The sequence below is a fragment of the Erythrolamprus reginae genome, chromosome 4, assembly GCF_031021105.1.
Source record: "Erythrolamprus reginae isolate rEryReg1 chromosome 4, rEryReg1.hap1, whole genome shotgun sequence".
In the NCBI taxonomy this organism is placed as follows: Eukaryota; Metazoa; Chordata; class Lepidosauria; order Squamata; family Dipsadidae; genus Erythrolamprus; species Erythrolamprus reginae.
Window position 1 is genome coordinate 80,791,837 of NC_091953.1, and position 27,215 is coordinate 80,819,051.

The 27,215-nt window shown below is 43.8% G+C and overlaps 1 protein-coding gene across 8 annotated transcripts in view; it reads left to right on the plus strand.

Annotated features, from left to right (window-relative positions):
* BCLAF3 (BCLAF1 and THRAP3 family member 3) overlaps window positions 1-27,215 on the plus strand; it is a 70,770-nt gene that overhangs the window by 32,143 nt on the left and 11,412 nt on the right. For 6 of the 8 annotated variants that reach the window (XM_070750730.1, XM_070750732.1, XM_070750733.1 and 3 more), the window contains exons 8-9: window positions 4,824-4,939; window positions 17,395-17,509. In XM_070750730.1, the coding sequence (XP_070606831.1) occupies window positions 4,824-4,939; window positions 17,395-17,509 (231 nt within the window). Of the gene's footprint in view, window positions 1-4,823; window positions 4,940-15,155; window positions 15,310-17,394; window positions 17,510-27,215 lie in introns of all 8 variants that reach the window. The other 2 variants (XR_011559027.1, XR_011559028.1) reach the window with 1 other exon arrangement.

The following is a 27,215-nucleotide window of genomic DNA, read 5'->3' on the forward strand; positions in this document are numbered from 1 at the left end:
TATTGCTTCATAAGGCCAAACAGACTGTAGACTTGCCAGGTCCTGGAAAATCAACAGACACCACAGATGGGACCAAACCAGCTACAGTCCTCTTTAAGGAACCCCAGCCTGAGTCAGAGCACATTCCATCCTCTGATATTATCCAGCAGAGTGTTAAAAGACCCTGGCAACATCCAGCTGCCGCTCAGGGCCCCTCTGCAGTAGAGCGAAGATTCTACACATTTGATGAGGAGGTAGAAAAATTACTGGAGTTCCCTCCTATAGATCAGCCTGTCATGCAGCTGATTTCCAAGTCCTTAGTGCCATCTGAGACAGGCGATAGCCTAAAGCCTGAGGACAGAAAGGCAGAGGTGTTGATACGCAAAACACACCAGATGGCAAGCTGGGGATTTTGAGCAGCGGCGGCTGCTTCCTTTTTCACGAGAGCATCTATCGTATGGCTGCAAGAGATGCAGGCCAGACTTGGACCAGATGAGGGTCACTTGCGGCAGGATCTTGGGAAGCTGTTGGCAGCAGCAGAGTTTTCAGCGGACGCCACTCTGCATGCGGCCAAATTTTCGGCCAGGAGTATGGCGGCCACACTGTCATCAAGGCGCCTACTCTGGCTGCGAAGCTGGCCAGCAGACCTGAAGTCTAAATGGAACCTGGCCTCGGCACCCTTTCAAGGGGAAAAGCTTTTTGGGGAAGCGTTAGATCCAGTCCTTGTGGAAGACAAGGATAAGAGAAAGTCCCTCCCCAGAGCCTACAGGCGCCAGGAGCGTCGCTATACTCCCTACCAATGCAGGCCGTCCTTTCGGTGGGACTCTTCTGCTCCAGCGGGTCAAAATACAAGACCCTATTCCCAAGCCCAGTATAATTCCAACACGTTCCGAGGAGATAGAACGCCCTTCCAGGATCGCCAGAGAGGGTATCAACAGTCGAGGCGTCCCTTTCGTGGCAACCAGAGGGGCTTCAAGCGCCCTAAGTGACTCTTTTCAACGACCCCTGGGAGGAAAACTTCGGTTTTTCGAGGCCGCATGGCGGACTACGTCTTCCGACAGGTGGGCGTTAGCAACTGTCTCCCAGGGCTTGCGCTTGGAGTTCCTCCAGCCCCCACCATACCGTTATGTTCAGTGCCCAGTTCAGCGGGACCCCCTGAAGAGGTCACAGCTTCAGCAGGAGGTAGCCCATCTCTTGGAGATACGGGCAATAGAGGAAGTGCCCAGGCACGAAATAGGTACCAGCTTTTATTCAAGGGTCTTCCTTGTACCAAAAACATCGGGAGGGGTGCGCATGATCCTCAATTTAAAGCACCTCAATACTTACATCAAATAGCGGCGATTCCGACTGCATTCGCTTCAAACCATCTTGGCCGCAATCTGAAAGCAGGATCTATTAACATCCATAGACTTGAAAGAGGCCTACTTGCATGTGCCAATCCTGCAGTCTCATCGGAGATTTCTCCGGTTCGCCCTGGAAGGCTCTCACTACCAGTACAGGGCAATGCTGTTCGGCCTGTCTTCGGCCCCTCGCACTTTTACAAAGTTGCTCGACGTATTGACTGCACATATCAGATCCCAGGGAATTCGGATTCTAGCATACCTGGACGATCTTATTATCCTGTCCAGATCCTCTCAGAGGGCGCTGGCAGATTTGGCAGTCACCAGACAGACGTTGGAATCCCATGGGTTCACGATCAACGAGGAAAAAAGTCATCTTCTTCCAACAGCCAGGCTGTTACACCTGGGTTCCATGATAGACACCTCCACAGGGACTGTGACTTTATCTCCGGAAAGGATGGCAAACATCCGACAATTGATCTTGCATCTTCGACACCAACAACGGGTGTCTCTCGCATTCCTTTCCAAGCTCCTGGGCACCCTTGTTTCAACTATCGGCATTGTGCCTTGGGCCCGTCATCATCTCAGGGTCCTTCAATGGTTCCTTCTTCCATGGCAAAAGGCCAAACTGAGTCACTCACAAAGATCAGTGCGACTCCCTTCTTCAGTCAAGGTATCGTTGAGCTGGTGGACTTCCCCTGCCTTGGGCAACGGGTCCCTCTTCTGCAACCAGGACCGCCTAATCCTCACAACGGATGCCAGTCTGTCCGGTTGGGGGCCCCACATGGGACTACACATGGCCCAGGGTCTTTGGTCTCCGGAAGATCTGAGCCCAATCAACATCAACTATTTGGAGCTCAGGGCAGTCTTTCTGGCTCTTCAGGCTTTCCTCCCTTGGGTTCTGGGCAAACATGTGTTGGTCTTAACCAACAATGTGGCTACCAGGGCCCACTTGAATCATCAAGGGGGAACGAAGTCTCTTCGTTTAATGGTCGAGTCAGCGGCCCTTTTCAACTGGGCGGAGCCCGTTTAGCCTCACTATCGGCGGAACATATAGCCGGGACCAGCAACGTTCAGGCAGACTGGCTGAGCAGATCTACCCTGGACCCCGGAGAGTGGAGACTGGATCCCGGAGTATTTCATCTGATAAGTCAACGTTTCGGGACTCCTCTGGTGGACCTGTTTGCGTCTCAAGCCAACATGCAGCTGGTGAGATTTTATTCCCGGTTCCCAACACCGAGGGCAGAAAAAATCAACGCCCTCTTGTCGCCATGGCCCAAAGGGCTACTGTATGCATTTCCCCCGACGTGTCTACTACAACGGGTGCTGGACAAAATAATCCGGGAGAGGGCCGAAGTCATCATAGTGGCTCCATATTGGCCCTGCCGGCCGTGGTTCGCAGACCTGGTTGCTCTCTCAGTGTCCCCTCCTTGGAGGATTCCGGATCGCCTGGTCTCCCTCACTCAGGGGTCCATTTGTCACCCGGAGCCTCAATGGTTCCAATTAGCCGCCTGGCGTGTGAGCGGGAACGACTAACGCAGCAACATCTACCGGACACGGTCATTGCGACTATGCAGGCGGCTCGTCGGCCATCAACAGTGCGGATATACCAGGCAACATGGGCAGCTTTCTGCAGCTTTTGTTCGGCCCGCCACTGTGATCCAAAGCAAGCCTCGCTAATTGCAATCCTTGAATTTCTCCAATCAGGCATTGAGCGGGGCTTAGCCCCCAACACCCTAAAAAGGCAGGTGGCGGCCCTGTCAACTATAGTCCGAGTGTCAGACTTTCGATCTTTGGCTCACCATCCATGGGTGAGGGATTTCATCAAAGGAGCTATTAACCAGCACGCTCCTCCGGTAAGGAGATTCCCGACATGGGATCTCACCCTAGTGTTACGTGCCCTCACGGGACCTCCCTTTGAGCCCATGAGGTCGATTTCCTATAGACTCTTATCAATAAAGACATTGTTTTTGGTGGCGATTACATCTGCCCGTAGGGTTTCTGAGTTGTCAGCGCTGTCCGTCAGGCCGGACTTATGTGTGTTCCATCCAGACAGAGTGGTGCTGCGGTTGGACCCTTCGTTTATCCCGAAGGTGAATTCAGATTTTCACAGAAGGCAAGAACTGGTTCTACCGGACTTCTGCACACATGGTCAACATCCTTCTGAACTTCGTTGGCACAAGATTGATGTCCGAAGGGCTTTGAAGCTCTATATCAGGAGGACTGCTTCATTTCGAAAGACTGAAAGACTCTTTATTTCATTTGCTCAGGCCACGATGGGTCTTGGAGTTTCTTCGCAATCCCTTAGTCGCTGGATTAAGGATTGCATTGCGGAGGCTTATACATCGAGATCTCAATCTCCTCCCGCCGGGGTTATGGCCCATTCCACCAGAAGTGCGGCTACTTCGGTGGCTTGGTCAACGCAAGCTTCTTTAGACGATATCTGTCGTGCTGCTACTTGGGCCTCATCTTCTACTTTTATACGCCATTATAAACTGGACTCATTGGCTTCGGCAGAGGCTTCATTTGGCAGGCGTGTCTTGCAGCAAGTGTGTGTCACTCCAACGACCTCGGCCCAGCCTTTTCCCTCCCAGGGGAATTGATCTTTGGTATATCCCATGATGGACTCTCCTTCCAGAGTCAATGGAGAAGAACCGTTGTACATACCTGAACGGTCTTCTCAGTGCTCTGGAAGGAGAGTCCATACCCACCCGGCATGGTGTTTGGCCAGGTCGCCGGAGTGCTGGGACTGTTAAAGTTTATATATTGTTATGAAGTTAATAAAGTTTTCTGATTTTTACATTGTCTTCGTTTTTAAAACTGGCTCATGGGGGCTGCTAAGGGGGCGGTGCCAGTTAATTAATTATTTAAATTAACTCAGTCTCTACCAATAGGATTGGTTAACAACCCATGATGGACTCTCCTTCCAGAGCACTGAGAAGACCGTTCAGGTATGTACAACGGTTCCTTTAATGATTCCATAATATGTTTATTTGTTCAGCATGTAACCCTATCTTACTGGAACAATGCTGTAACTTTATTTTTTATTGAAATGCATTTCTTATTCCAATTGCCTCCCAAAGAGCTGAAATTGGTGTATGTAATTCTGTTTTCAAACATGTGAGGTAGATTTGTCTGAGCATTTCAAGTTCACCAAATTTGATTTTAATAGTGGAATGAGAATTTTTATTGCAGTAACTCTAATATATAATGTATAATGGAGTCCTGTTAGGGACCCCATTACATGGTTGTATTGTTGATTTCAGTATAATATGATAATTCCTTTTTAGTATGTTTTTATGGTTTTAATTGTTGTAATATTGTTTGTTGTTCAGAGTTAATTGGATTAAGATGGGCAACTATAGAAATTGAATAAATATACATTCATTTCTATTAAATGTAACAATTTTTGCTTTATTTTATTCTAATACTGGTCTTATACTAAAGTTATATGCGAACAAAAATTAAAAAAATTAATTCAGTAATCCATTTATTTATTTTTAGAATGTTGTGAGAGTTCTAGAGGACCCAAATGATTTAAGACATGACATAGAGAGGCGAAGAAAACAGAGACTGGAGAATGACGATGAAAAAATATTTTTCATTAATATCCCCAAAAGGTAGATGTTCTCAAGAGAAAGAATAGTTGGAGTTAAAATACGACAGCCACATTATTACATTATAAAGCTGTTTTCATGATATGTATCTTGAAGTTATGGTTTGAGTAACTTTTTCTTTCTTTTCCCTTTGCAGTTTTTAGTGAAGTATTATAGTCCACATAAAAATTCTTAGCATTCCTTTGGTTTCTATCCTATTGCTAGAAGATAGATTTAAGTTAATTTTGAAATTAGTATCAGCTTTTTATTCTATTCTTTTCCTCCCTGACACCCTTACTATAATAAGTTATAGTAGCATGATATAGTTTAGACTGTGGATGACAAATAAACTAGTTTGGTTGTAAAATATCTGATCTGCTATATTGGAAATTGAGATTAATGATGTACAAAATTATGCTCCAGTTCTGTTCTTTCATATCTGGTTTGAAATAGTTGCTTCTCCATTGACTCTGGAAGGAGAGTCCATCATGGGTTGTAAACCAATCCTATTGGTAGAGACTGAGTTAATTTAAATAATTAATTAACTGGCACCGCCCCCTTAGCAGCCCCCATGAGCCAGTTTTAAAAACTCAGTCTAAGTGTAGAGACTGTTGTTTTATGTACTCTGTGATTTTACTGTTTAAAATGTTTAAAATGTTTATATTTATTAAAGTGGTACCGTTAATCTTTTCTTCTTTTCTTTCACTGCAGGTGTGAAGACGTTTTCAAGGGGTCTCTGCCCTCCGTGGGCACCACCCCCAACGTTATCTCCTCGGGGGCCCCTTCCCTCAGCGGGTACCACCCTGATCGAGGAGCACCACAGCCCAGGGTCCCTGTCCTCCGTGGTCAGACCCGGCTGCGAGCTCTGAGAGAGAAGCGAGTGTCAGGGAGCAGTCCTTTTGAAGTCTGTGGTGTTGTGAGCAGCTCTAGTGAGTACTATGGAAGGTCACGCTACACCTGATAAGGTGACCTCTCCCTCGGTGGTCCCCAAAGAGAAGGCCAAAACTTCTAAGTCCAAGGACAAATCTAGGACATCTCAGGCCTCTTCTTCCTCAATTAAAGAAGCAGAGAGGTGTATCAAGGCCTTAGAGCAGAGACTTGAGGCTGCTCTTCATGTCCCAGCAGTGTCCTCTGGGCCTTCTCATTTCACTATGGCCAGAGAAACTGTGTCTCCTTTACCTACTATGAGGCCTGCTGAATCCTTCTCTGAAAAAGATTGGTCTCCTGATAGACAATTTGCCATCAATCCGGCTTTGCCATCTCCAGGCCACGGTGGGCCTAGGCCAGGCTCTGCATCACATTCAGTGAGGAGCTGCCAGGGACCATCTGCTACTTTCACACCCACAGCAGCAGGGTTGCGAACACAACCTGATTCCTGGCATCAGATGTCCCCATCAGTGCAGGATTTGATTAACAATGCTTATTCTCAGGGGATGGCAGCGGGGGTGCAACAAGTCACACAGCAACCCCGCCCAGTGCAGTCAAAGAACCTGTGGTGTGCACCGCCCCCCTCAGGTATGGGGTCTTGGGCTGAAGAAGCAAACCCTTTGGAGGAATCTGACAAAGATTATGAACTGTCTGACGATGAGACACCGCCAGAACAGCCTGTAGCTGCTGGACTTTTTAAAGCCTCCACTTTCAGGGTCTTGCTTCGTAAGGCCAAGCTAACTGTGGATTTGCCAGGTCCTGCTAAACCAGACACCACGGATGGGACCAAACCAGCTACAGTCCTATTTAAGGAACCCCAACCTGAGTCAGAGCACATTCCATCCTCTGATATTATTGTACAAAGTGTAAAAAGACCCTGGCAACACCCAGCTGCAGCCCAGGGCCCTTCTGCAGTAGAAAGGAGATTCTACACTTGTGATGAGGAGGTGGAGAAATTATTGGAATTCCCTCCTATAGATCAGCCTGTCATGCAGCTGATTTCTAAGTCCTTCGTACCCTCTGAGACAGGGGATAGCTTGAAGCCTGAGGACAGAAAGGCAGAGGTGTTGATACGTAAAACGCACCAGATGGCGAGCTGGGGATTTCGAGCAGCGGCGGCTGCTTCCTTTTTCACCAGGGCGTCTATAGTATGGCTGCAGGAGATGCAGGCCCGGCTGGGACCGGATGAAAGCCGCCTGAGACAGGATCTGGGAAAGCTGTTGGCAGCAGCTGAGTTTTCTGCAGACGCCACTCTGCATGCTGCTAAATTTTCGGCCAGGAGTATGGCGGCCACTTTGGCATCGCGGCGCCTCCTCTGGCTGAGAAGCTGGCCAGCAGACCTAAAGTCGAAATGGAACCTGGCCTCGGCGCCCTTTCAGGGGGAAAAGCTTTTTGGGGAAGCGTTAGATCCCGTCCTTGTGGAAGACAAGGACAAGAAGAAGTCCCTCCCCAGAGCTTACAGGTGACAGGAGCGTCGTTATACCCCCTACCAGCGCAGGCCGTCCTTTCGGTGGGACTCTTCTGCTCCAACGGGTCAGAATACTAGACCCTACTCCCAGCCCCAGTATAATTCTAACACGTTCCGGGGTGATAGAGCGCCCTTCCAGGATCGCCAGAGAGGGTATCAACAGGCGAGGCGGCCCTTTCGTGGAAACCAGAGGGGCTTCAAGCGCCCTAAATGACTCTGTTCATCAACACCTGGGAGGCAAGCTCCAGTTTTTCGAGGCCTCCTGGCAGACTACGTCCTCGGACAGGTGGGCGTTAGCAACTGTCTCCCAGGGCTTGCGTTTGGAGTTCCTCCAGCCCCCTCCATACCGTTATGTTCAGTGCCCAGTTCAGAGGGACCCCCAGAAAAGGTTACAACTTACAAAGGAGATAGCCCATCTCTTAGAGATACGGGCGAACGAGGAATTGCCCAGGCAAGAAGTAGGTACCGGCTTTTATTCAAGGGTCTTCCTTGTACCAAAATCATCGGGAGGGGTCCGAATGATCCTCAATTTAAAAAACCTCAATACTTACATCAAGTATCGACGGTTCCGGATGCATTCTCTTTCGACCATCTTGGCTGCAATCCGAAGGCAGGATCTATTGACGTCCATAGATTTAAAAGAGGCTTACTTGCATGTCCCAATCCTGCCGGCTCATCGGAGGTTTCTCCGGTTCCACCTAGACGGCTCCCACTACCAATACAGGGCGATGCCGTTCGGCCTCTCTTCGGCCCCTCGCACATTTACAAAGCTTCTCGATGTATTGACTGCCCATATCAGGTCCCAGGGAATTCGAATCCTAGCATACCTGGACGATCTTATTGTCCTGTCCAGCTCCTCTCAGAGTGCGCTGGCCGATTTGGCAGTCACAAGACAGACGTTGGAATCCCACGGGTTCACGATCAACGAGGAAAAAAGTCATCTTTCCCCAACAGTCAGACTGTTACACCTGGGGTCCATGATAGATACTTCCACAGGGACTGTGACCTTATCCCCAGAAAGGATGGAAAACATTCGTCAACTAATCTTACAGCTTCAGCGCCAACAGCGGGTGTCGCTCGCGTTCCTTTCCAAGGTACTGGGGACCCTGGTCTCGACTATTGGCATAGTGCCTTGGGCTCGTCATCATCTCAGGGCACTGCAATGGTTCCTTCTTCCCTGGCAGAAGGCCAAATTGAGTCATTCACAAAGGTTAGTGCGGCTCCCTTCAGATGTCAAGGTGTCGTTGCGATGGTGGACTTCCCCGGCCTTACACAAGGGGTCACTCTTCTGCAACCGGGACCGCTTAATCCTCACAACAGATTCCAGTCTGTCGGGCTGGGAGGCCCACATGGGACTGCACATGACCCAGGGACTTTGGTCTCCGGAGGATCTGAGCCCGATCAACATAAACTACTTGGAGCTCAAAGCAGTTTTTCTGGCTCTTCAGGCCTTTTCCCCTTGGATTCAAGACAAGCATGTGTTGGTTTTAACCGACAATGTGGCCACCAGGGCCCACGTCAACCATCAAGGGGGAACGAAATCCCTCCGTCTGATGGTAGAGTCAGCGGCCCTTTTCACCTGGGCCGAGTCCCGCTTAGCTTCTCTGTCGGCGGAACACATTGCCGGGACCAGCAACGTCCAAGCCGACTGGCTGAGCAGGTCCACTCTGGACCCAGCAGAGTGGAAGCTCGATCCCGGAGTCTTTCATCAGATTATTCAACGCTTCGGGACCCCTCTGGTGGACCTTTTTGCATCACAAACCAACACGCAGCTGGAGAGGTTTTATTCCCGGTTTCCAACACCGAGGGCAGAAGGGGTCAATGCCCTCTTGTCCCCATGGCCCAGAGGTCTGTTGTACGCATTTCCCCCGACGTGTCTGCTTCAACGAGTTCTGGACATTGTAATCCGGGAGAGTGCCGAAGTCATCATCGTGGCTCCATACTGGCCCCGAAGGCCGTGGTTCGCAGACCTGGTAGCCCTCTCGGTGTCCCCTCCTTGGAGGATACCGGATCAGCTCGTCTCCCTCACTCAAGGATCCATTTGTCACCCGGATCCTCAATGGTTCCAGTTAGCCGCCTGGCGTGTGAGCGGGAGAGATTGACGCAGCAACACCTTCCGGACACGGTCATTGCAACGATGCAGGCGGCTCAGAGGCCGTCGACGGTGCGAATATACCAGGCAACATGGGCTGCATTCTGCAAATTTTGTTCTAACCGCCACTGTGATCCAAAGCAAGCCTCGCTTATTGTAGTTCTGGAATTTCTCCAATCAGGGATTGAGCGGGGATTGGCCCCTAACACCCTGAAGCGACAAGTGGCTGCCCTGTCCACTATAATTCAGGTATCAGATTTTAGGTCCTTGGCTCACCATCCATGGGTGAGGGATTTCCTCAAGGGAGCTATAAATCAGCACGCTCCCCCAGTAAGGCGATTCCCTACGTGGGATCTTACCCTAGTGTTAGGTGCACTCACGGGGCCTCCCTTTGAGCCCATGAGGTCCATTTCATATAGATTGTTATCCATTAAGACATTGTTTCTGGTCGCAGTTACATCTGCCCGAAGGGTCTCGGAATTGTCGGCACTGTCCATCAGACCGGACTTGTGTGTGTTCCATCCGGACAGGGTGGTGATGCGATTGGACCCTTCGTTCATCCCGAAGGTGAATTCGGATTTCCACAGAAGGCAAGAACTGGTGCTACCGGACTTTTGCACACACGGTCAACATCCTTCCGAACTTCGTTGGCACAAGGTGGATGTCCGAAGAGCCTTGAAGCTCTATATCAGGAGGACAGCATCTTTTCGAAAGACTGAAAGACTCTTTGTGTCCTTTGCTCAAGCCACGATGGGTCTTGGAGTTTCTTCCCAATCGCTTAGTCGCTGGATTAGGGATTGCATTGCTGAGGCTTATTCATCGAGGTCTCAATCTCCTCCCACCGGTGTTATGGCACATTCCACTAGAAGTGCGGCTACTTCAGCGGCTTGGTCAACTCAAGCTTCTTTGGAAGATATTTGTCGAGCTGCTACTTGGGCATCGTCTTCTACTTTTATACGCCACTATAAACTGGACTCATTGGCTTCTGCAGAAGCTTCATTTGGCAGGCGTGTCTTACAGCGAGTGTGTGTCACTCCATCGACCTCGGCCCAGCCTTTTCCCTCCCAGGGGAATTGATCTTTGGTATATCCCATGATGGACTCTCCTTCCAGAGTCAATGGAGAAGAACCGTTGTACATACCTGAACGGTCTTCTCAGTGCTCTGGAAGGAGAGTCCATACCCACCCGGCATGGTGTTTGGCCAGGTCGCCGGAGTGCTGGGACTGTTAAAGTTTATGTTTGGTTATGAAGTTAATAAATTTTTTCTGATTATTACATTGTCTTCGTTTTTAAAACTGGCTCATGGGGGCTGCTAAGGGGGCGGTGCCAGTTAATTAATTATTTAAATTAACTCAGTCTCTACCAATAGGATTGGTTTACAACCCATGATGGACTCTCCTTCCAGAGCACTGAGAAGACCGTTCAGGTATGTACAACGGTTCTTCCCACCTGCATAGAGATATGAACATATATTTATTTATTTTGGCGGCATGAATATACTTCAAGATAGTGGTCACAGAGTAGAACGCATCATGTTGCTCCAATTTAGGCTTTTTCCAAAGACTATGCCCATTTAAAAAACACTTTCTGCATCCCAGCTCTTCAAAACTAGTCCATTTTTCATTAGACATTTTTGCTTTCACCTTTCAGCAGATGCTTGGTTTTATTTAGACAGCCATATAATAATGCAAGCAACTGAGATAGGATACTGTCTTAAATCCATCTAAATCTTTCTCCTTCATTTACCAAAAGAAAGATTTGTGCTAATTTGCAGTACACTTTAGTTGAGAGGAAAATGTTGTAAATTTCTATTTGCAGGTAACCCTTGAATTACAAATGGAATGGATCCTGCCCATTCCATTCCTAACCTGAGGATTTGTGGGAGTGACTCTCGTACCTTGAACAAGATCACTCCTGCTTTTCACCCACACATTCACTAATCGAATGCGAGGCTTGTTAAGTGCACATGAGATATTTCAGGGTGGGGAAGTCCATGGGGGAAGGGCCTACCGATGGAACAGGCCACCTGCCTAAGACCACTCAAGGTCTCCCCAACCCACTGAAGCACCTTAGGCTCCCCAAATTGCTTCCCCCCTCCCATCTGCCATGCCAGGTCACTTGTCTTATGAAAATCTAGCAAGCAGTCTTCTCTCCAGCCTCGTATGCCCCTCCAACACTCCATCCAGCCCAGTGCAGGCCAAAATAGAGCATCCAGGGGCTGGATCCGAACCTCTGGGGACTGGATCCAAGCCTCCAGGGCCCAGATCTGGCCCTCTGGCAAGCCTCCCCCAGCCCATTGCAGGCCAAAATGAAGCCTCCGGGGGCCAGATACAAGCCTCCAGGAGCTGAATCCAAGCCTCTCGGACAAGGAGCTGGCCCTTTGTAAGCATCCACTGGCCTGTTGCAGGCCAAAATGGAGCCTCTGGAAGCTGGATCGAGGGCAAACAACTGCTGTCGTGCTACAAGATTCATAGTTTTTGGCCTTGTTCAGAAATGTTAGCAGTGTTGATGGTGTAACTTTGAACGTTCACTAAGAGAATGCTCATAACCTGAGAATTATCTCTATTTATCTCATTTATAGTTAATAAAGTTTCCCCCTGCTTTAACTTGTCTAGCTCCATTGTATCCTCTTTGGGGTGCGATGACAAAACTGCACACAACAGCCCAGAGGTAATAGCACCATTAGTTTATCTAAGAGCATTATAGCATTCTACCATCTCAAATTTCAATACTTCTTATTATTATCCCTAAAATGCTGTTGGTGTGTTTTACAGCAGATGTTAAACACCTTCAATGAGCTGTTTACCATCACACCCAAGATCTATTTCCTCATTACAGGTAGTCTTGTATGAACACAATTGGGACCAAAATATTGGTTGCTAAACGATGCTCTCGTAAAGTGTAACTGCTTTGCTTAACAATGGCAATCCAGGCAGTTGTCATTGATAAGTGAATGCTCCGGTCTTAGGGGAGGCAACTTCATGCTAGCTTCCCACAATCAGGTCAGTGGGGAAGCTGGCAGGAAGTTGCAGACCTCAGGCCCTAATGGCTGGGGAGAAAGCAGCATGTTTGGTGGGGGTGTTACAGACAGTGAGTGAGGGCATTGGAATTGTTTGGATTTTAAGCTCCAAAATCGAGAGGTTCTCAAGTCTTTCTATCCTGAGATTGAAAATCCTCCATGGCTAAAAATTCCACTTGGATTTTGCCATGAGATGTTTTCAGCCCAGCCTCCAAAGTGAAAAGGACTTCATCTTGTTTCTGGGGACTGGCTGAAAAAGTTCCATGCCAAAATCTAAGCAGGAATCTCTGTAGAAATAAAAGCATGCATGCAGAAATCTGCTGCATGCATACAAGTTGCTGCCACATGCCAAAAGGACTCACCTCTGGATTGGCTGACAAGATCCATGTCAAAATTCAAGCCTCAGTGCAGAAATCCAAACCTCTGCTGCCTCCCTCTTGTTTCTGGGGGCTGGCCATAAAAGTTCTGGGTCAAGAGAGTTCTCTGGACTCTAGGGATTGATTGAAAACATTCCATGCCAAAATCTTTCTTGGATTTTGGCATGGAACTTTTTCAGCCAGCTACCAGAGTCGAGAGAAAGTTCCTAAAAGGCAGCAGTGGTTCATGATTTCCCTGCTGGTGTCTCCATTTCTGGAGACGCTGAGAAGGAAAATTGCTAATGGAAATCTTGTGATTGCAGGGCACTTGGCAACTAGTTTATTTATTTATTTATTTATTTATTTATTGGATTTGTATGCCGCCCCTCTCCAGAGACTCGAGGCGGCTAACAGCGATAATAAAACAGTGTACAATAGTAATTTGGTATTGATGATTAAAAATCAATTAATATAAAAACCAAACATACATACATACATACCATGCATAGAATTGTAAAGGCCTAGGGGGAAAGAAGATCTCAATTCCCCCATGCCTGGCGGCAGAGGTGGGTTTTAAGTTGTTTACGAAAGGCAAGGAGGGTGGGGGCAGTTCTAATCTCTGGGGGGAGTTGGTAAGTTTTAAGGTCCCACATTGCAATCACGCAACTCCAGGAGTTTTAAGAACTGGACATACCGTATATACTCGAGTATAAGCCGACCCGAGTATAAGCCGAGGCACCAATTTTTGCCACAAAAACTGGGAAAACGTATTGACCCGAGTATAAGCCGAGGTTAGAAAATGCAGTGGCTACTGGTAACTTATAAAAATGGAAAACAATAAAATTACATTAATTGAGACATGTTTTAGAATATTTATTTTAAAGAAAACCAGTAAACTAGCTCTGTAAATTTAAAAGAGGGTAAACAAATTAACAATATTAACAATAAATTAAAAAGTAAAAAAAGTAGCTCGATCAGGAACAAAGCTAAAACCTAAGAGTTAAAATCCTTCAAAACTGGATTCCTTCTCATCATTACTTGGATTTACATTATTGTTCTGTTTTTATATATGCTGTGAGCCACCCTGAGTCCTTGGAGAGGGATTGCATACAAATCCAATTAAATAAATAAACAAACAAACAAACAAACAAATAAGTGTATCCAAAGAAGAGCTTCAGCATTAGCTGCTGTGAGGTTATCAGCATAGAAAACCAAATAGATAGATAGATAGATAGATAGATAGATAGATAGATAGATATAGATAGAAAGATAGATAGACAGACAGACAGAAAAATAGATAGATAGATAGATAGATAGATAGATAGAAATAGATAGATAGATAGATATAGATAGAAAGATAGATAGACAGACAGACAGAAAAATAGATAGATAGATAGATAGATAGATAGATAGATAGAAATAGATAGATAGATAGATAGATATAGATAGAAAGATAGATAGACAGACAGACAGATAGAAAAATAGATAGATAGATAGATAGATAGAAATAGATACAGATAGATAGATAGATAGATAGATAGAAAGAAAAATAGTTAGATAGAAAAATAGATAGATAGAAATAGATACAGATAGATAGATGATAGATAGATAGATAGATAGACAGATAGATATAAAGATAGACAGACAGATAGAAAAATAGATAGATAGATAGATAGATAGAAAGAAATAGATACAGATAGATAGATAGATAGAAAAATAGATAGATAGAAAAATAGATAGATAGAAAGATAGACAGATAGAAAAAGAATTCCTGTCTAGCTCTGCCTCATAACACATTATTAGATCCTATCCAAGCAAGGACAGCAACTACCACAAAATACCATTTTTTAAACAGTTTAAATCCTTTCAAAGGAGGGGGAGGAGAATCTGACAGCAGGGGGCCTTTTTAATCCGACTCACCATTGCAAATGGCTGCCTTCTTTGAGCTAGGGAGAGGAACTACGGTGTGCCAGAGGGAACAAAAGCTGGTGCCTCCTCGCTCTGGCTCAAGCAATGGCGCCCTCGTGTGGTGACTTTGTCAATGACCCGAGTATAAGCCGAGGCTGTGTTTTTTAGCCCATTTTTGGGGCTAAAAAACTCGGCTTATACTCGAGTATATACGGTAAGTCCTTTCACTGAGCAATATTGTAACTTTGAATGGTAGACTAGTTGAACGAATAGTTATAAGCCAAGGGCTACTTATAGTCATTGTTACAACTAATCTCATTCATTTATGTTAGTTTGAATTTTTTACACCAGTGTGCATAATTTTACATTGAATGATATCCTGCACTTTGACGCCCATTTTTCTAATGTGCAGAGATCCCTTTGGAGCTCTTTCAAGTCCCTTATTGTTTTAATGACTCTTCACCATTTAGGGTCATCGGCAAACTTGGCTATTCTACTTCTCATGCCTGAATCCAGACAATTTATATATATGTTAAAAAGCACCAGCTAGACATAATTCTGGGGGACCCATTAACTACATCCCTATTTTGTGAAAAATGCTAACCAGTCATTCAAATACCCTTGGCAAGTATATTTCATATATGTGTATCTCTTTTAGCTTTTGGCTTTACTGCATTGCTACCATCTTTTAGACACACAGTTTGCTATCCATTATCTTTATTCCATAGTTGAATTTTATAAGCCAGTTTAATTAATGTAAAATTCTTTCCATGATATAGTCTTCAAAACATGAACATTCCAAATAGCTGTACCTACACAACACTAGCTTGCCTTCAGTCATACTATTGACAAAGTGCTATCTGGCAAAGCTGTTCTGGGTAATGAATGATATGAGTCATTCTTGGCTTTCTATATTTGTCATCCACTCTCAGGCCACAGCATTCACTATTTAAATAAATTTGTTACAGATTCAGAGCTTCTAGAACCAAGCCATCTAGTTTAAAATTTTTGAATGCAGATTATCCTTCAGTATAAACTAATACTAGGAGGAATACATTCCATGCCTGTTTGACAAATGCTGTATTATTTGTCAAGCACAGTCAGAGCTACCTTTTTAAAGAATTATTAGTTATTACGTTGTTAGTTATTCTTATGATTTACTGTTGCACCTAAATTTTGACATTGGCCTCCACTGCTTTTCACTGTAAATATTTGCTATGTCATGCTAGCAGAATGTAGGTACATTTATCAATCATTGGTTTTCTGGAATTTACTTTTATTTGATTTTACCTAGTACATTTAAGATAATTACCATATTGATTGTCTTATATTTTCATTCACAAATTCTGAACAAAATTGTTTTTAATATGATAAAATGGCTGTCATTAAAATTGATGCTTTAAGTGTGTAAAAACAATGGTCATTATTTTTACAAGATGAATTGCTCAAATTGTTGAATTCATATCGATTTAACTTATCTATTTATGAGGTCATAGAAAAGGATTGCTGATGGCCATTACCCTACTTCAGTTCCTTTCCAAATTAGAAGATCATCCAAAATCATTTCTTGTTTAATTTGACATTTTAGCAGGAGTTTTGGCAGTTTATTTATTTATTTATTTACTTATTTATTTATTGGATTTGTAAGCCGCCCCTCTCCAGAGACTCGGGGCGGCTAACAGCGACAATAAAACAGTGTACAATAGTAATTTGGTATTGATGATTAAAAATCAATTATGTTATACTTGATTAACTATAGTGTATCTTTGAAACACTAATATCTCAGATTGTATTTATAAAATGTTTGGTTCATACTTCATCATGAACAGCTTTAGTCTAATGGACTTATCGGAATTGGTCTTAAATGATTGGATTTTTATTTATTTATTTATTTATTAGATTTGTATGCCGCCTCTCTCCGTAGACTCGGGGTGGCTAACAACAATAATGAAATAACACAGAACAAATGTAATATTTAAAATAATTAAAAGACCCTTATTTAAAAAACAAACAAAACAAAAACCAAATATACACACAAACATACCATGCATAAATTGTATAGGCCTAGGGGGAAGGGAATATCTCAATTCCCCCATGCCTGAGAGGTGGGTTTTAAGAAGCTTGTGAAAGGCGAGGAGGGTGGGGGTAGTTCTGATCTCTGGGGGAAGTTGGTTCCAGAGGGTCGGGGCCGCCACAGAGAAGGCTCTTCCCTTGGGTCCCGCCAAACGACATTGTTTAGTCGACGGGACCCGGAGAAGGCTAACTCTGTGGGACCTAACTGGTCGCTGGGATTCGTGCGGCACGATTAATTTTCGATGGATAAAAATGTACTATGATGTCTTAGTAGGCAATAATAATTTGATAAATATATAATAATTATAAAATACCAATCTTCTAAAACAGATTATTTTAGACTATTACATTGAACTCGGTAAACTGAAAATTCAGAAGAGAATAAATATTAGTGTAATTCTTTATGCAAATACTTAATGGTGCTTGATAAACTGCACATAGTAATATACTTAGTATGTTAGCCTATGGAATATTGCACAAGCAAGAATACTTTATGATTAGCATGTTTGTTAAACATATGACTGTTGAATTTATCAAAGTTTTTATAAATTATGTTTGATTTAAATTGTATATTTACTGAGCCAATTTAAATACATTTATTTAAACTGATAAACACTGAAATATTTTGTTATTTAGGCATGCACAAAATAGTAGCTTTGTAAAACTTCAGAATGCTCAAACATACAAATACCAGAAATCACCAAGATTCCCAAGTCAGCCTTTCAGGAAATTTATTAAGAAACCATACATGGTAAGTTATTAGGATTATTAGTTGTGTACAGTGTTTTCACGATTTCATTTATTTTGACACAGCTTTCATTGTAATTTTTTTGTTGTCTCTTTGTTTGCTATTGTACACAGCCCAGATTCCTATAATCTATAGAATATAAATACAATTAAATATTTTTATTTATCATTAAATGATGGCTTATCTTTATTTAAAGCAAGACGCAAAGACTATTTTTTCAGCTTTAGAGATCTTGGAAAATAATGCAAATGTTTAAGTTACTTGCATAATATATCATAAGCCGAGAAAGAATATTGAGTGTTTTTTCTATTATTTTCTAGGATAATGTGCTCAAAAATAGGTTTAAAAAAGTACTTGGCAAGATTTTATATAGAAAATACAGATTTAGATCCATTGCATATCTTTCCTTCTGCAAACAAAAAACAGAACAAATTTTGTGTCACTTTTTGAAATAATTCAGACCCGAAGTAGAGTTGTTACAGAGTAAATTGGGTTAAACTATAGATTTTATTATTTTTAATTTCAAACAGAGCTTAATAAGACAGCAAAGCATGATATCATTTGTAGCTAAAGAATCTGTAGACATATACTGTGTGCAGAATTATTTTGGAGAATTAATTTTATTATTGAACAACTATAATGCAAAGTCAATCCAAAATGTTAATAAACGCCAAACCTGAATATTTAAGAAAATAAAAGTGAAGTTTTGGCTTTCTTAAGGGAATATCAATGTTTTCACAATTATTGGGCAATTATTGATGTGCATAATTATTATGCAACTAAATTAAAAAAGAAAATTTGCCCATCTCAAACCTTTATTTGCATCTGTTAAAATGTTAAGATTTTGCATAAAAATTAAACACGAACAGTTCAAAATATAAAAATAAAAATTCCTGACATTTCAAAACAAAAACAATTTTAATTTTATTTTTATTAGCTTTTATTTGCATTAGTGGCCACCAATCAATTTTAATTCCTTCACTATCTAATTGTGTATTTGTTTTTAATTCTCCTCTCACATTTAGCAAGTCATAATATGTAATTAATTTTTTAGTATCATGTTGGTGTGCATCGTAACCTCCATTGGGGAGAACCACCCAGGAATTTGTAAATAATGCTGATTTTTAATTTTTGTCCATATCTCATTTATGACATTTCTGACTTTATGTCTCTTAAAGTAAGTATGTATTTTATCTTTTCCGTCCATAATAAATGCGTGCCAGCCCAGATGTAAGTTATGTCCCTCGAGCAGAAGTCTTTTATTTTTTAAAATAATCCATTCCTTGAGCCAAGCTATTATTGCCGCTTGGTGGTAAAGTTGAAAATCGGAGAGTCCAAAGCCCCCTTGCCTCCTGTTTTCCTGTAGATGGGACAATCTAATTCTTGGCCTTTTCCCTGCCCATACAAAATTTGTCAACATTTTATTCAATTTTTCAAAATATTTCTTATTTAAATTAGTTGGGATTGTTTGAAAGAGATACAATAATTGTGGGAGGATTACCATTTTAATTGGTGAAATTATACCTATCATTGAAATAGGTAATTTATTCCATTTAATAAGTTTCTCCTCTATTTTTCCAAGTAGTTGTGGATAATTATCATCCTTAGTTGTTGTGGCTTTTGCAGTTATATTTACACCTAAGTACTTAATTTTTTTTTCTATCTGGATTTCAAGTTTTCCTTCCAATTTTTGATTTTCCTTATCCATTAATTTTTTAGAAATTAATTTAGTCTTTTGTTTATTCATCTTTAAATCTGCTACTTTACCGAACTTGCTAATCTCTTCTAAAAGTTTTCCTCCGGTTTCTAATGGTTCTTCTATATTAAATACTAAATCAGCAGCAAATGCTAATAATTTATACTCTTGATTTTTAATTTTAAGAGGGAATTCCAACTTCTTTTATTCCTATCGTATTGCCCTAAGGACCCCAGACCCTCCTTTGCTTTTGCCCAGCTATCACTTCTTTCTCAATAAAAGGATCCTTTTGAAATGCCAAGTTTTCAGAGTCTTACAAAAACAATCTAGGGAGAATCATCCAGGTTGGTTTTCTCATTTTTGGCAGGAGTTTGCCTTCCCATAATCCACTGCTTCTCATCCTATGAGCCATGGTGTCACAATGGCTAGATTGCAGTACTGCAGGCTACTTCTGCTGACTGCCAGCGGCATGCAATTTGGCAGTTCGAATCTCACTGGGCTCCAGTGAGTTTGACTAAGGTTGACTAAGCCTTCCGTCCTTCCAAGGTGGGTAAAATGACAAGGCTGTAAAAGCACTGTGAAGCGGTATGTAATTATTAAGTGCTATTGCCCTTCCTTCCTTCCTTCCTCCCTCCCTCCCTCCCTCCCTCCCTCCCTCCCTCCCTTCTTTCTATGCCGCCCAATCCCAAAGGACTCAGGGTGGCTTACAACAATATAAAAATACAAGAACAATTAAAAGAAGTTAAATATACAATTCTAACTATAAAATCCAAATTAAAACCCACACCATCTAAACAATCAATATGCATACACAACATTCATACAATGTGGGTATGATGCTTATTAATTCATGCCTTTGCATAGTGCCAGGCATTCACAGATTCATGTGTGAGTGCAATGAGTTACAAGTTTTCCATTAGTCATTTCAGGTTGCATTAAATTGGACTGATTGGTCTTGACTAGTGTTGGACGAACCAAACTTGCATAGTTCAGGGCCGTGCTGAACTTTGCGGTGTTCGGTATATCGGTATATATTTTAAAAAGTCCGTGTTCAGATTTGGTGTTTGCTCGAACACCGCGGTGAGGGGGTGGCGGGGAGGGCTCTGACTCAGTGAAGCTGGCTGAGGAAGTCTTAAAGTGGCCAAGGTTATCTGGTTGAGGAACTCTGGGAGTTGAAATCCACAAGTCTTAAAAGTTGTCAAGATTGGAATAAATAAATAAGGAAGTTAAGGCCACGACACCGCCTTGTTTGTTCTGCAACCCAGAGCAATACTGATTGGCTGCTGAGCAGGAAACAAAACCAAAGTCTGCATCAATCACCTGTTGCACCCATTGCCCAGGGCAGCCTTAGCTCACCCCGGTGCTCTTTGGAAAGGGGAGGGGGCAGGTTCTGTGTTGAAGTAGGCCCCGCCCTCCTCTCTTCCGCCAAAGCAGCCCGCGGCCGCCTGTCTCCTTTTATTTCTTATGGAAAAGACATGGACACCGCAGCCGCGCCTCCTCTTTTAATTTCTTTCACCACTGCGCACGCGATCATGTCAGTTTCCACCATGAAAAAGCAGAAGATGGAGTCGGCGCTGGAGCAGCTCAAGCAACACACCACCATGGTGGCCGATGACCATAGTGACTGAGCCTTTTCCATAAGAAATAAAAGGAGACAGCCGTCCGCAGGCATCTTTGGTGGAAGATGGGAGGGTGGGGCCTACATCAACACAGAATCCGACCCCTCCCCTTTCCAAAGAGTGCCGGGATGAGCTAAGGCTGCCCTGGGCAATGGGCACAACGGGGGGAAGAGCTGTGCCGTCTCTGAGTCCAAAATATCCGCCCCGGTGCACGCAGCAGCTCCCCCGCCTTGAATGTCCTCCACTTGGGCTTTGTTTCCCGGCCACCCCGGCAAGAAGGTGGGCTGCCCGGGGCTGACGGGATTCCCCGCCTTGGGAATGGCGCTGCAAGCAAAAGGAAGTGGAGAATCCCATTTCCCATTTGCTTGCCGCCCCCACTGGGATTCCCGGGTTGGGACTTTGACGTCACGGAGATACCTTCCTGGCCGGGGCTGAAATGGTAGAGTTGATGAGGAAATAAAGCCACGGGTGGATGGGGACAGTAGCCGGGCTGAGGTTGTCTGGAGGGGGCAACGGCGGCGGTGGGGGGGGTCGTGGCCGTCTTGTGCGCTCAAGGGACGACCGGCCGGCCAGAGCCCTCCCCGCCTCCCCCTCCCGGCCATCGCCCACTTGATGGAGCCTGACACCTCCCCCCCCCCCCCAGCGTTTCAGGATCCCAGCCAGCAGCTTCAAGCCACTGCTCACTTGAAGCCCCCCAGGCCAGAGGTGTTGGGGCTGGGGTTTGGGTTTGGCGAACAAACTCCACCGCCAAGTTCAGCCAAACCCGCTGAACCCAAACTTCGATGGGTTCGACATGTCCAACACATTGCCACTGGTTGCATGGACATAAGATTATAAACTTTTAGCATTATTATATGATTTTATCTTATAAAACTGTGTTATGTATTTTATATGGGGCCCAAGAAAATTCTTCTTCACTGGGTAGAGCCAAGACAAACCTATCTTGAGCAATTGGTGTTTTGAGCTTCTGGTGTTGCTTCCAATGCCCTTTTGAGCTGTGCTGATAGAGTAGTGGCCAAAATTGTGGAAATCTTTTGCTAAAAGTATTTTTGAGGTTTGATGTTTAATAACACCACTTTTTTTGGAATAATACCATAAAATTATATATCAATGGAAAGATAATTTAATCAAGAATGTAATGCAACAAATTCTGTTCAATTATCTCTATATTTGGAAAGTTATAGCTAAATAACCAGAAAAAGGAAGCACAATTTGCTTAGGTTGATATCAGGTAGCTTTTCTTCATTTGAGCATGGGTGTTTAGAGAGCCAATCAGATGTCATTTTGTTTTGGCAATGAGCCGACCAGATCACAGCAGGATTCATATATTGATGTCATGTATTGAAGCTGAGAGAAGAACAGTTGTGTTATGTAATCATTATCAAGTGGATTGGTCTTTTTTATTTCTTTCATTTGGTGAGCTTGTAAAATATTATAAAATTAAAGTAATGGTGTGAAGAGTTGACTGGTCACCCAGAAAGTGATGTAAAATAGTATTATTAAGTGAACAAGGCTACAATTATAAAGAAATTAAAAGAAAACTTGGTGGAAACTTAACCAAAGGTGGCATTTCTACGTTTTTGAGAAAGGAGAATCACTCACTACAAAACCACACTGATAAAGGCAGGAAAAGGTGCACAACAGCAAGAGATGTTAGAAGAATGAAGATACTGTGTCTACGTGACAGAAGAACATCATCTGGGTACTGTATATAGAAGATGAAATGGTGCAATGCAATGTGAATTTGAGTGCAAGGATTGTTCAGCCCAGACTGCAAGAATCTGGCCTAAAATCTGGAATTCCATAAAAAGAGCTGCTTTTATCTCTCAAACAAAGATTGAAAAGACTAAACTGGGCTAAAACCATGTTACCTGGACAGAGTAACAATGGGACAGTGTTATTTGGAGTGATGATGTGTGTGACTCGATTGTCAGAGGTGTTGATTTGGGACTGAGGAAGGATGTGGTGAAGGTGATGAGGTGTCTTCCAGGAGCCACTGCCCACAGGGACAGGAGGCGGATTACAAACATTGTCAAGGGTAAAGGTAATAAAGTTGATGTGGTGGTGCATCTTGGCACAAACGATTTGTCCCAGAGAAATGTTAATGTAGTAAAAAGAGATTTTCAATGTCTAAGTGTGGAGCTGGGTAAAATAACTGATTCAGTGACTTTCTCAGAGGTGTTACCAGTTTGTGGCCAGGAGGGTAAAACAAGTTGTATCAGAGAGTTTAATGTGTGGTTAAGGCAGTGGTGTAAAGCTGAAGGTTTTGGTTATGTAAGTCATGATGTCAGTAGGTGGTCTAATAGGGAGTTGTTTAAGAGGGATGGTTTGCATCCATCATACAGAGGTACCCAGGTGCTCGGTGAGGAATTCAGAACTTTTTTGGACAGGCATTTAAACTAGGTAAAGGGGACAGAGATGTACCAGATGTGGAGGATTTCTGTCCCCGACCAATGAGGATAAATCAGTTTCTGGAAGCTTATGAAAAGGGAGCTGTAAATAAAATAGATGTAGTTGTTGATGATAAGGGGCAAACTAATAATGAAAATAATGTTCTTCGGGTAATGTACACGAATGCTCGAAGCTTGAGCAACAAGCTCTGTGAGATAATGGCCATAATATCTAGAGATAATTTGGATCTGGTTGCCATAACTGAGACATGGTTTAAGGATTCTAATGAATGGGAAATATCCATACCAGGATATACACTGTATAGGAAGGATAGAATAGAGAGAAGGGGAGGTGGAGTAGCCATTTATGTTAAAGAAAGTCTAAAAACAATACTAATTCAAAATACATGTAAAGATCTGGAGACCCTCTGGATTTGCATACAAAATAAAGACGGTTCTGTCATTAGAATTGGGGTGATCTATAGGCCTTCAGGGCAATCTGAGGAACATGACAAGATGGTGGATGAGATTACCCGAATGGCAGTAAAGGGAGATATTGTGGTTATGGGTGATTTCAACATGCCTGATGTTGACTGGAATATCCCCAGTGCCCTTACATGCAAAAGTAAGAATATAGTAGAGGCCTTTATAGGAGCAGCTCTGGCACAGCTAGTTAAGACACCAACTAGAGGGGAGAATATTCTAGATTTAGTTTTTACAAATGGGAATTGGGTTTCAGAGGTCAAGGTGGGAGAAAATTTAGGTTGCAGTGACCATCTATGTTTGTGGTTCGATGTAAAAACTGATTGTGAGCAATCCTATACTGCAACCAAAGTATTGGATTTCAGAAAAACAAATTTTACTGCAATGGGGGAATATTTAAATAATGAATTAAAGGGGAGGAATAAATTGGCAGGAGCGAGCACCCAGTGGACTATATTAAAAAAGGCCATCTTAAAAGCCACAAGACTTTATGTAAAGCAAGTAACTAAAGGTAAAAGGAAGAAGAAACCGCTATGGTTTAGCAATGATGTAAGGGCTATAGTCAATGAAAAAAAGGCTGCCTATAGGAGGTATAAAGAGTCTGGAAGTATAGCTGATAGAGAGGTGTATAAAATGAGACAGAAGGAGGCGAAACAGATAATATATGCTGCTAAAGCCTCAAAAGAGGAAGAAATAGCAAAATCTGTAAAGAAGGGGGATAAAACCTTCTTCAGATATATTAGTGATAGGAAGAAGAAAAACTGCAGCATCACAAAGCTTAGTACCGGGAATAATACATGCATTGATGGGAATAAGGAGATCGCTGACCATTTCAATAGCTACTTCTGTTCAGTTTTCTCAAAAGACACCTTACAAAATAATACTATAGAGGGATATAGCATTGCTTCCAGCTGTACGGATTCAGCTCCAGTGATCTTAGAAGCCGATGTCTTAGAAGAACTTGAAAGATTAAAGATAAATAAGGCAATGGGTCCAGATGGCATCCACCCCAGAGTTCTTAAAGAACTCAGATCTGTCATTGCTACCCCCCTGACTGATTTGTTTAACCAATCCCTGTTAACAGGAGATGTCCCTGAGGATTGGAGAATGGCCAGTGTTGTGCCTATCCACAAGAAGGGCAGTAGAGAAGAAGCTGGTAACTACAGGCCAGTTAGCTTGACATCAGTTGTAGTTAAAATGATGGAGACTCTACTCAAAAAGAGGATAAATCAGCATCTAAAAAACAATAACTTATTGGACCCAAATCAGCATGGCTTTACTGAAGGCAAATCGTGTCAGACTAATCTCATTGAGTTCTTTGACTATGTCACAAAGGTGTTGGATCAAGGTGGTGCCGTGGATATTGCCTATCTGGACTTCAGCAAAGCCTTTGATACGGTTCCACATAAAGAGCTGATAGATAAATTAGTGAAGATTGGACTTAATCCCTGGATAGTTCAGTGGATTTCAAGCTGGCTGAAGCATAGACATCAGAGAGTTATTGTTAATGGCGAGTATTCTGAGCAGAGACAGGTTACAAGCGGTGTGCCACAAGGGTCTGTTCTGGGTCCTATTCTTTTTAATATGTTTGTGAGTGTCATAGGGGAAGGTTTGGTAGAGAAGGTTTGCCTATTTGCCGATGACTCTAAAGTGTGCAATAGGGTTGATATTCCTGGAGGGGTCTGTAATATGGTAAATGATTTAGCGTTACTAGATAAATGGTCAAAGCAATGGAAACTGCAGTTTAATGTTTCCAAATGTAAAATAATGCACTTGGGGAAAAGGAATCCTCAATCTGAGTATTGCATTGGCAGTTCTGTGTTAGCAAAAACTTCAGAAGAGAAGGATTTAGGGGTAGTGATTTCTGACAGTCTCAAAATGGGTGAGCAGTGTGGTCGGGCGGTAGGAAAGGCAAGTAGGATGCTTGGCTGCATAGCTAGAGGTATAACAAGCAGGAAGAGGGAGATTGTGATCCCCTTATATAGAGCGCTGGTGAGACCACATTTGGAGTACTGTGTTCAGTTCTGGAGACCTCACCTACAAAAAGATATTGACAAAATTGAACGGGTCCAAAGACGGGCTACAAGAATGGTGGAAGGTCTTAAGTATAAAACGTATCAGGAAAGACTGAATGAACTCAATCTGTATAGTCTGGAAGACAGAAGGAAAAGGGGGGACATGATCGAAACATTTAAATATGTTAAAGGGTTAAATAGGGTTCAGGAGGGAAGTGTTTTTAATAGGAAAGTGAACACAAGAACAAGGGGACACAATCTGAAGTTAGTTGGGGGAAAGATCAAAGGCAACATGAGAAATATTATTTTACTGAAAGAGTAGTAGATCTTTGGAACAAACTTCCAGCAGACGTGCTTGGTAAATCCACAGTAACCAAATTTAAACATGCTTGGGATAAACATACAGTGATCCCCCGGTTATTGCGTCCCCGACCATTGCGAACAGGGTAATTTGCGATTTTTTAACCCGGAAGTCAAAACACCATCTGCGCATGCGTGCCCTTTTTTCTATGGGCACGCATGCGTAGATGGCGCCGGGCAGATCAGCTGCTGGGCGGCTTCCCTGGGTCTTCCCCCTCTTGCTGGCGGGAGGGTGAAGCCCCCCCCAGCGCCCGCTCGCCCGCCCTTCGCCCGGGAAGTTCGCCAGGAGTCAGCGGAGAACGGCGCGCCTGTTTTAAAACGATCGGAGCCGGCCGGCTCTGATCGTTTTAAAGCAGGCGCGCCGTTCTCCGCTGACTCCTGGCGAACTTCCACGCTTTAGGAGTCAGCGGAGAACGGCGCGCCTGCTTTAAAACGATCGGAGCTTTCCAATGAGTCCCGAAGACAAACGTCAAACTTCCGCGTTTGTCTTCGGGACTCATTGGAAAGCCGCGTGGGTGTTTTAAAACGTCGCCGCCGACATGGGGGGCTTGCTAGCACCCCCCCAAACCCGGGTTGGGGGTTCGGGGGGGTGCTAGCGAGCCCCCCATGTCGGCGGTGACGTTTTAAAACACCCGCGCGGCTTTCCAATGAGTCCCGAAGACAAACGCGGAAGTTTGACGTTTGTCTTTGGGACTCATTGGAAAGCCGTGCGGGTGTTTTAAAACGTCGCCGCCGACATGGGGGGCTTGCTAGCACCCCCCCAAACCCGGGTTGGGGGTTCGGGGGGGTGCTAGCGAGCCCCCCATGTCGGCGACGTTTTAAAACAGCCGCGCCGCCCCCAATCTTCGGCTCCTCGCTAGCGCTGCAGAAGTTAAAAACACCATCTGCACATGCGCAGATGGTGTTTTTACTTCCGCAGCGCTACTTCACGAAAACCCGCTCGTTGCGGGGGGTCCTGGAACGGAACCCTCGCAACGAGCGGGGGATCACTGTATATCCATTGTAAGATAAAATACAGGAAATAGTATAAGGGCAGACTAGATGGACCATGAGGTCTTTTTCTGCCGTCAGTCTTCTATGTTTCTATGTTTCTATGAGATTATTGGCCATCAAAACTCAAAAATACTGTACACTTTTCCCAAAAGG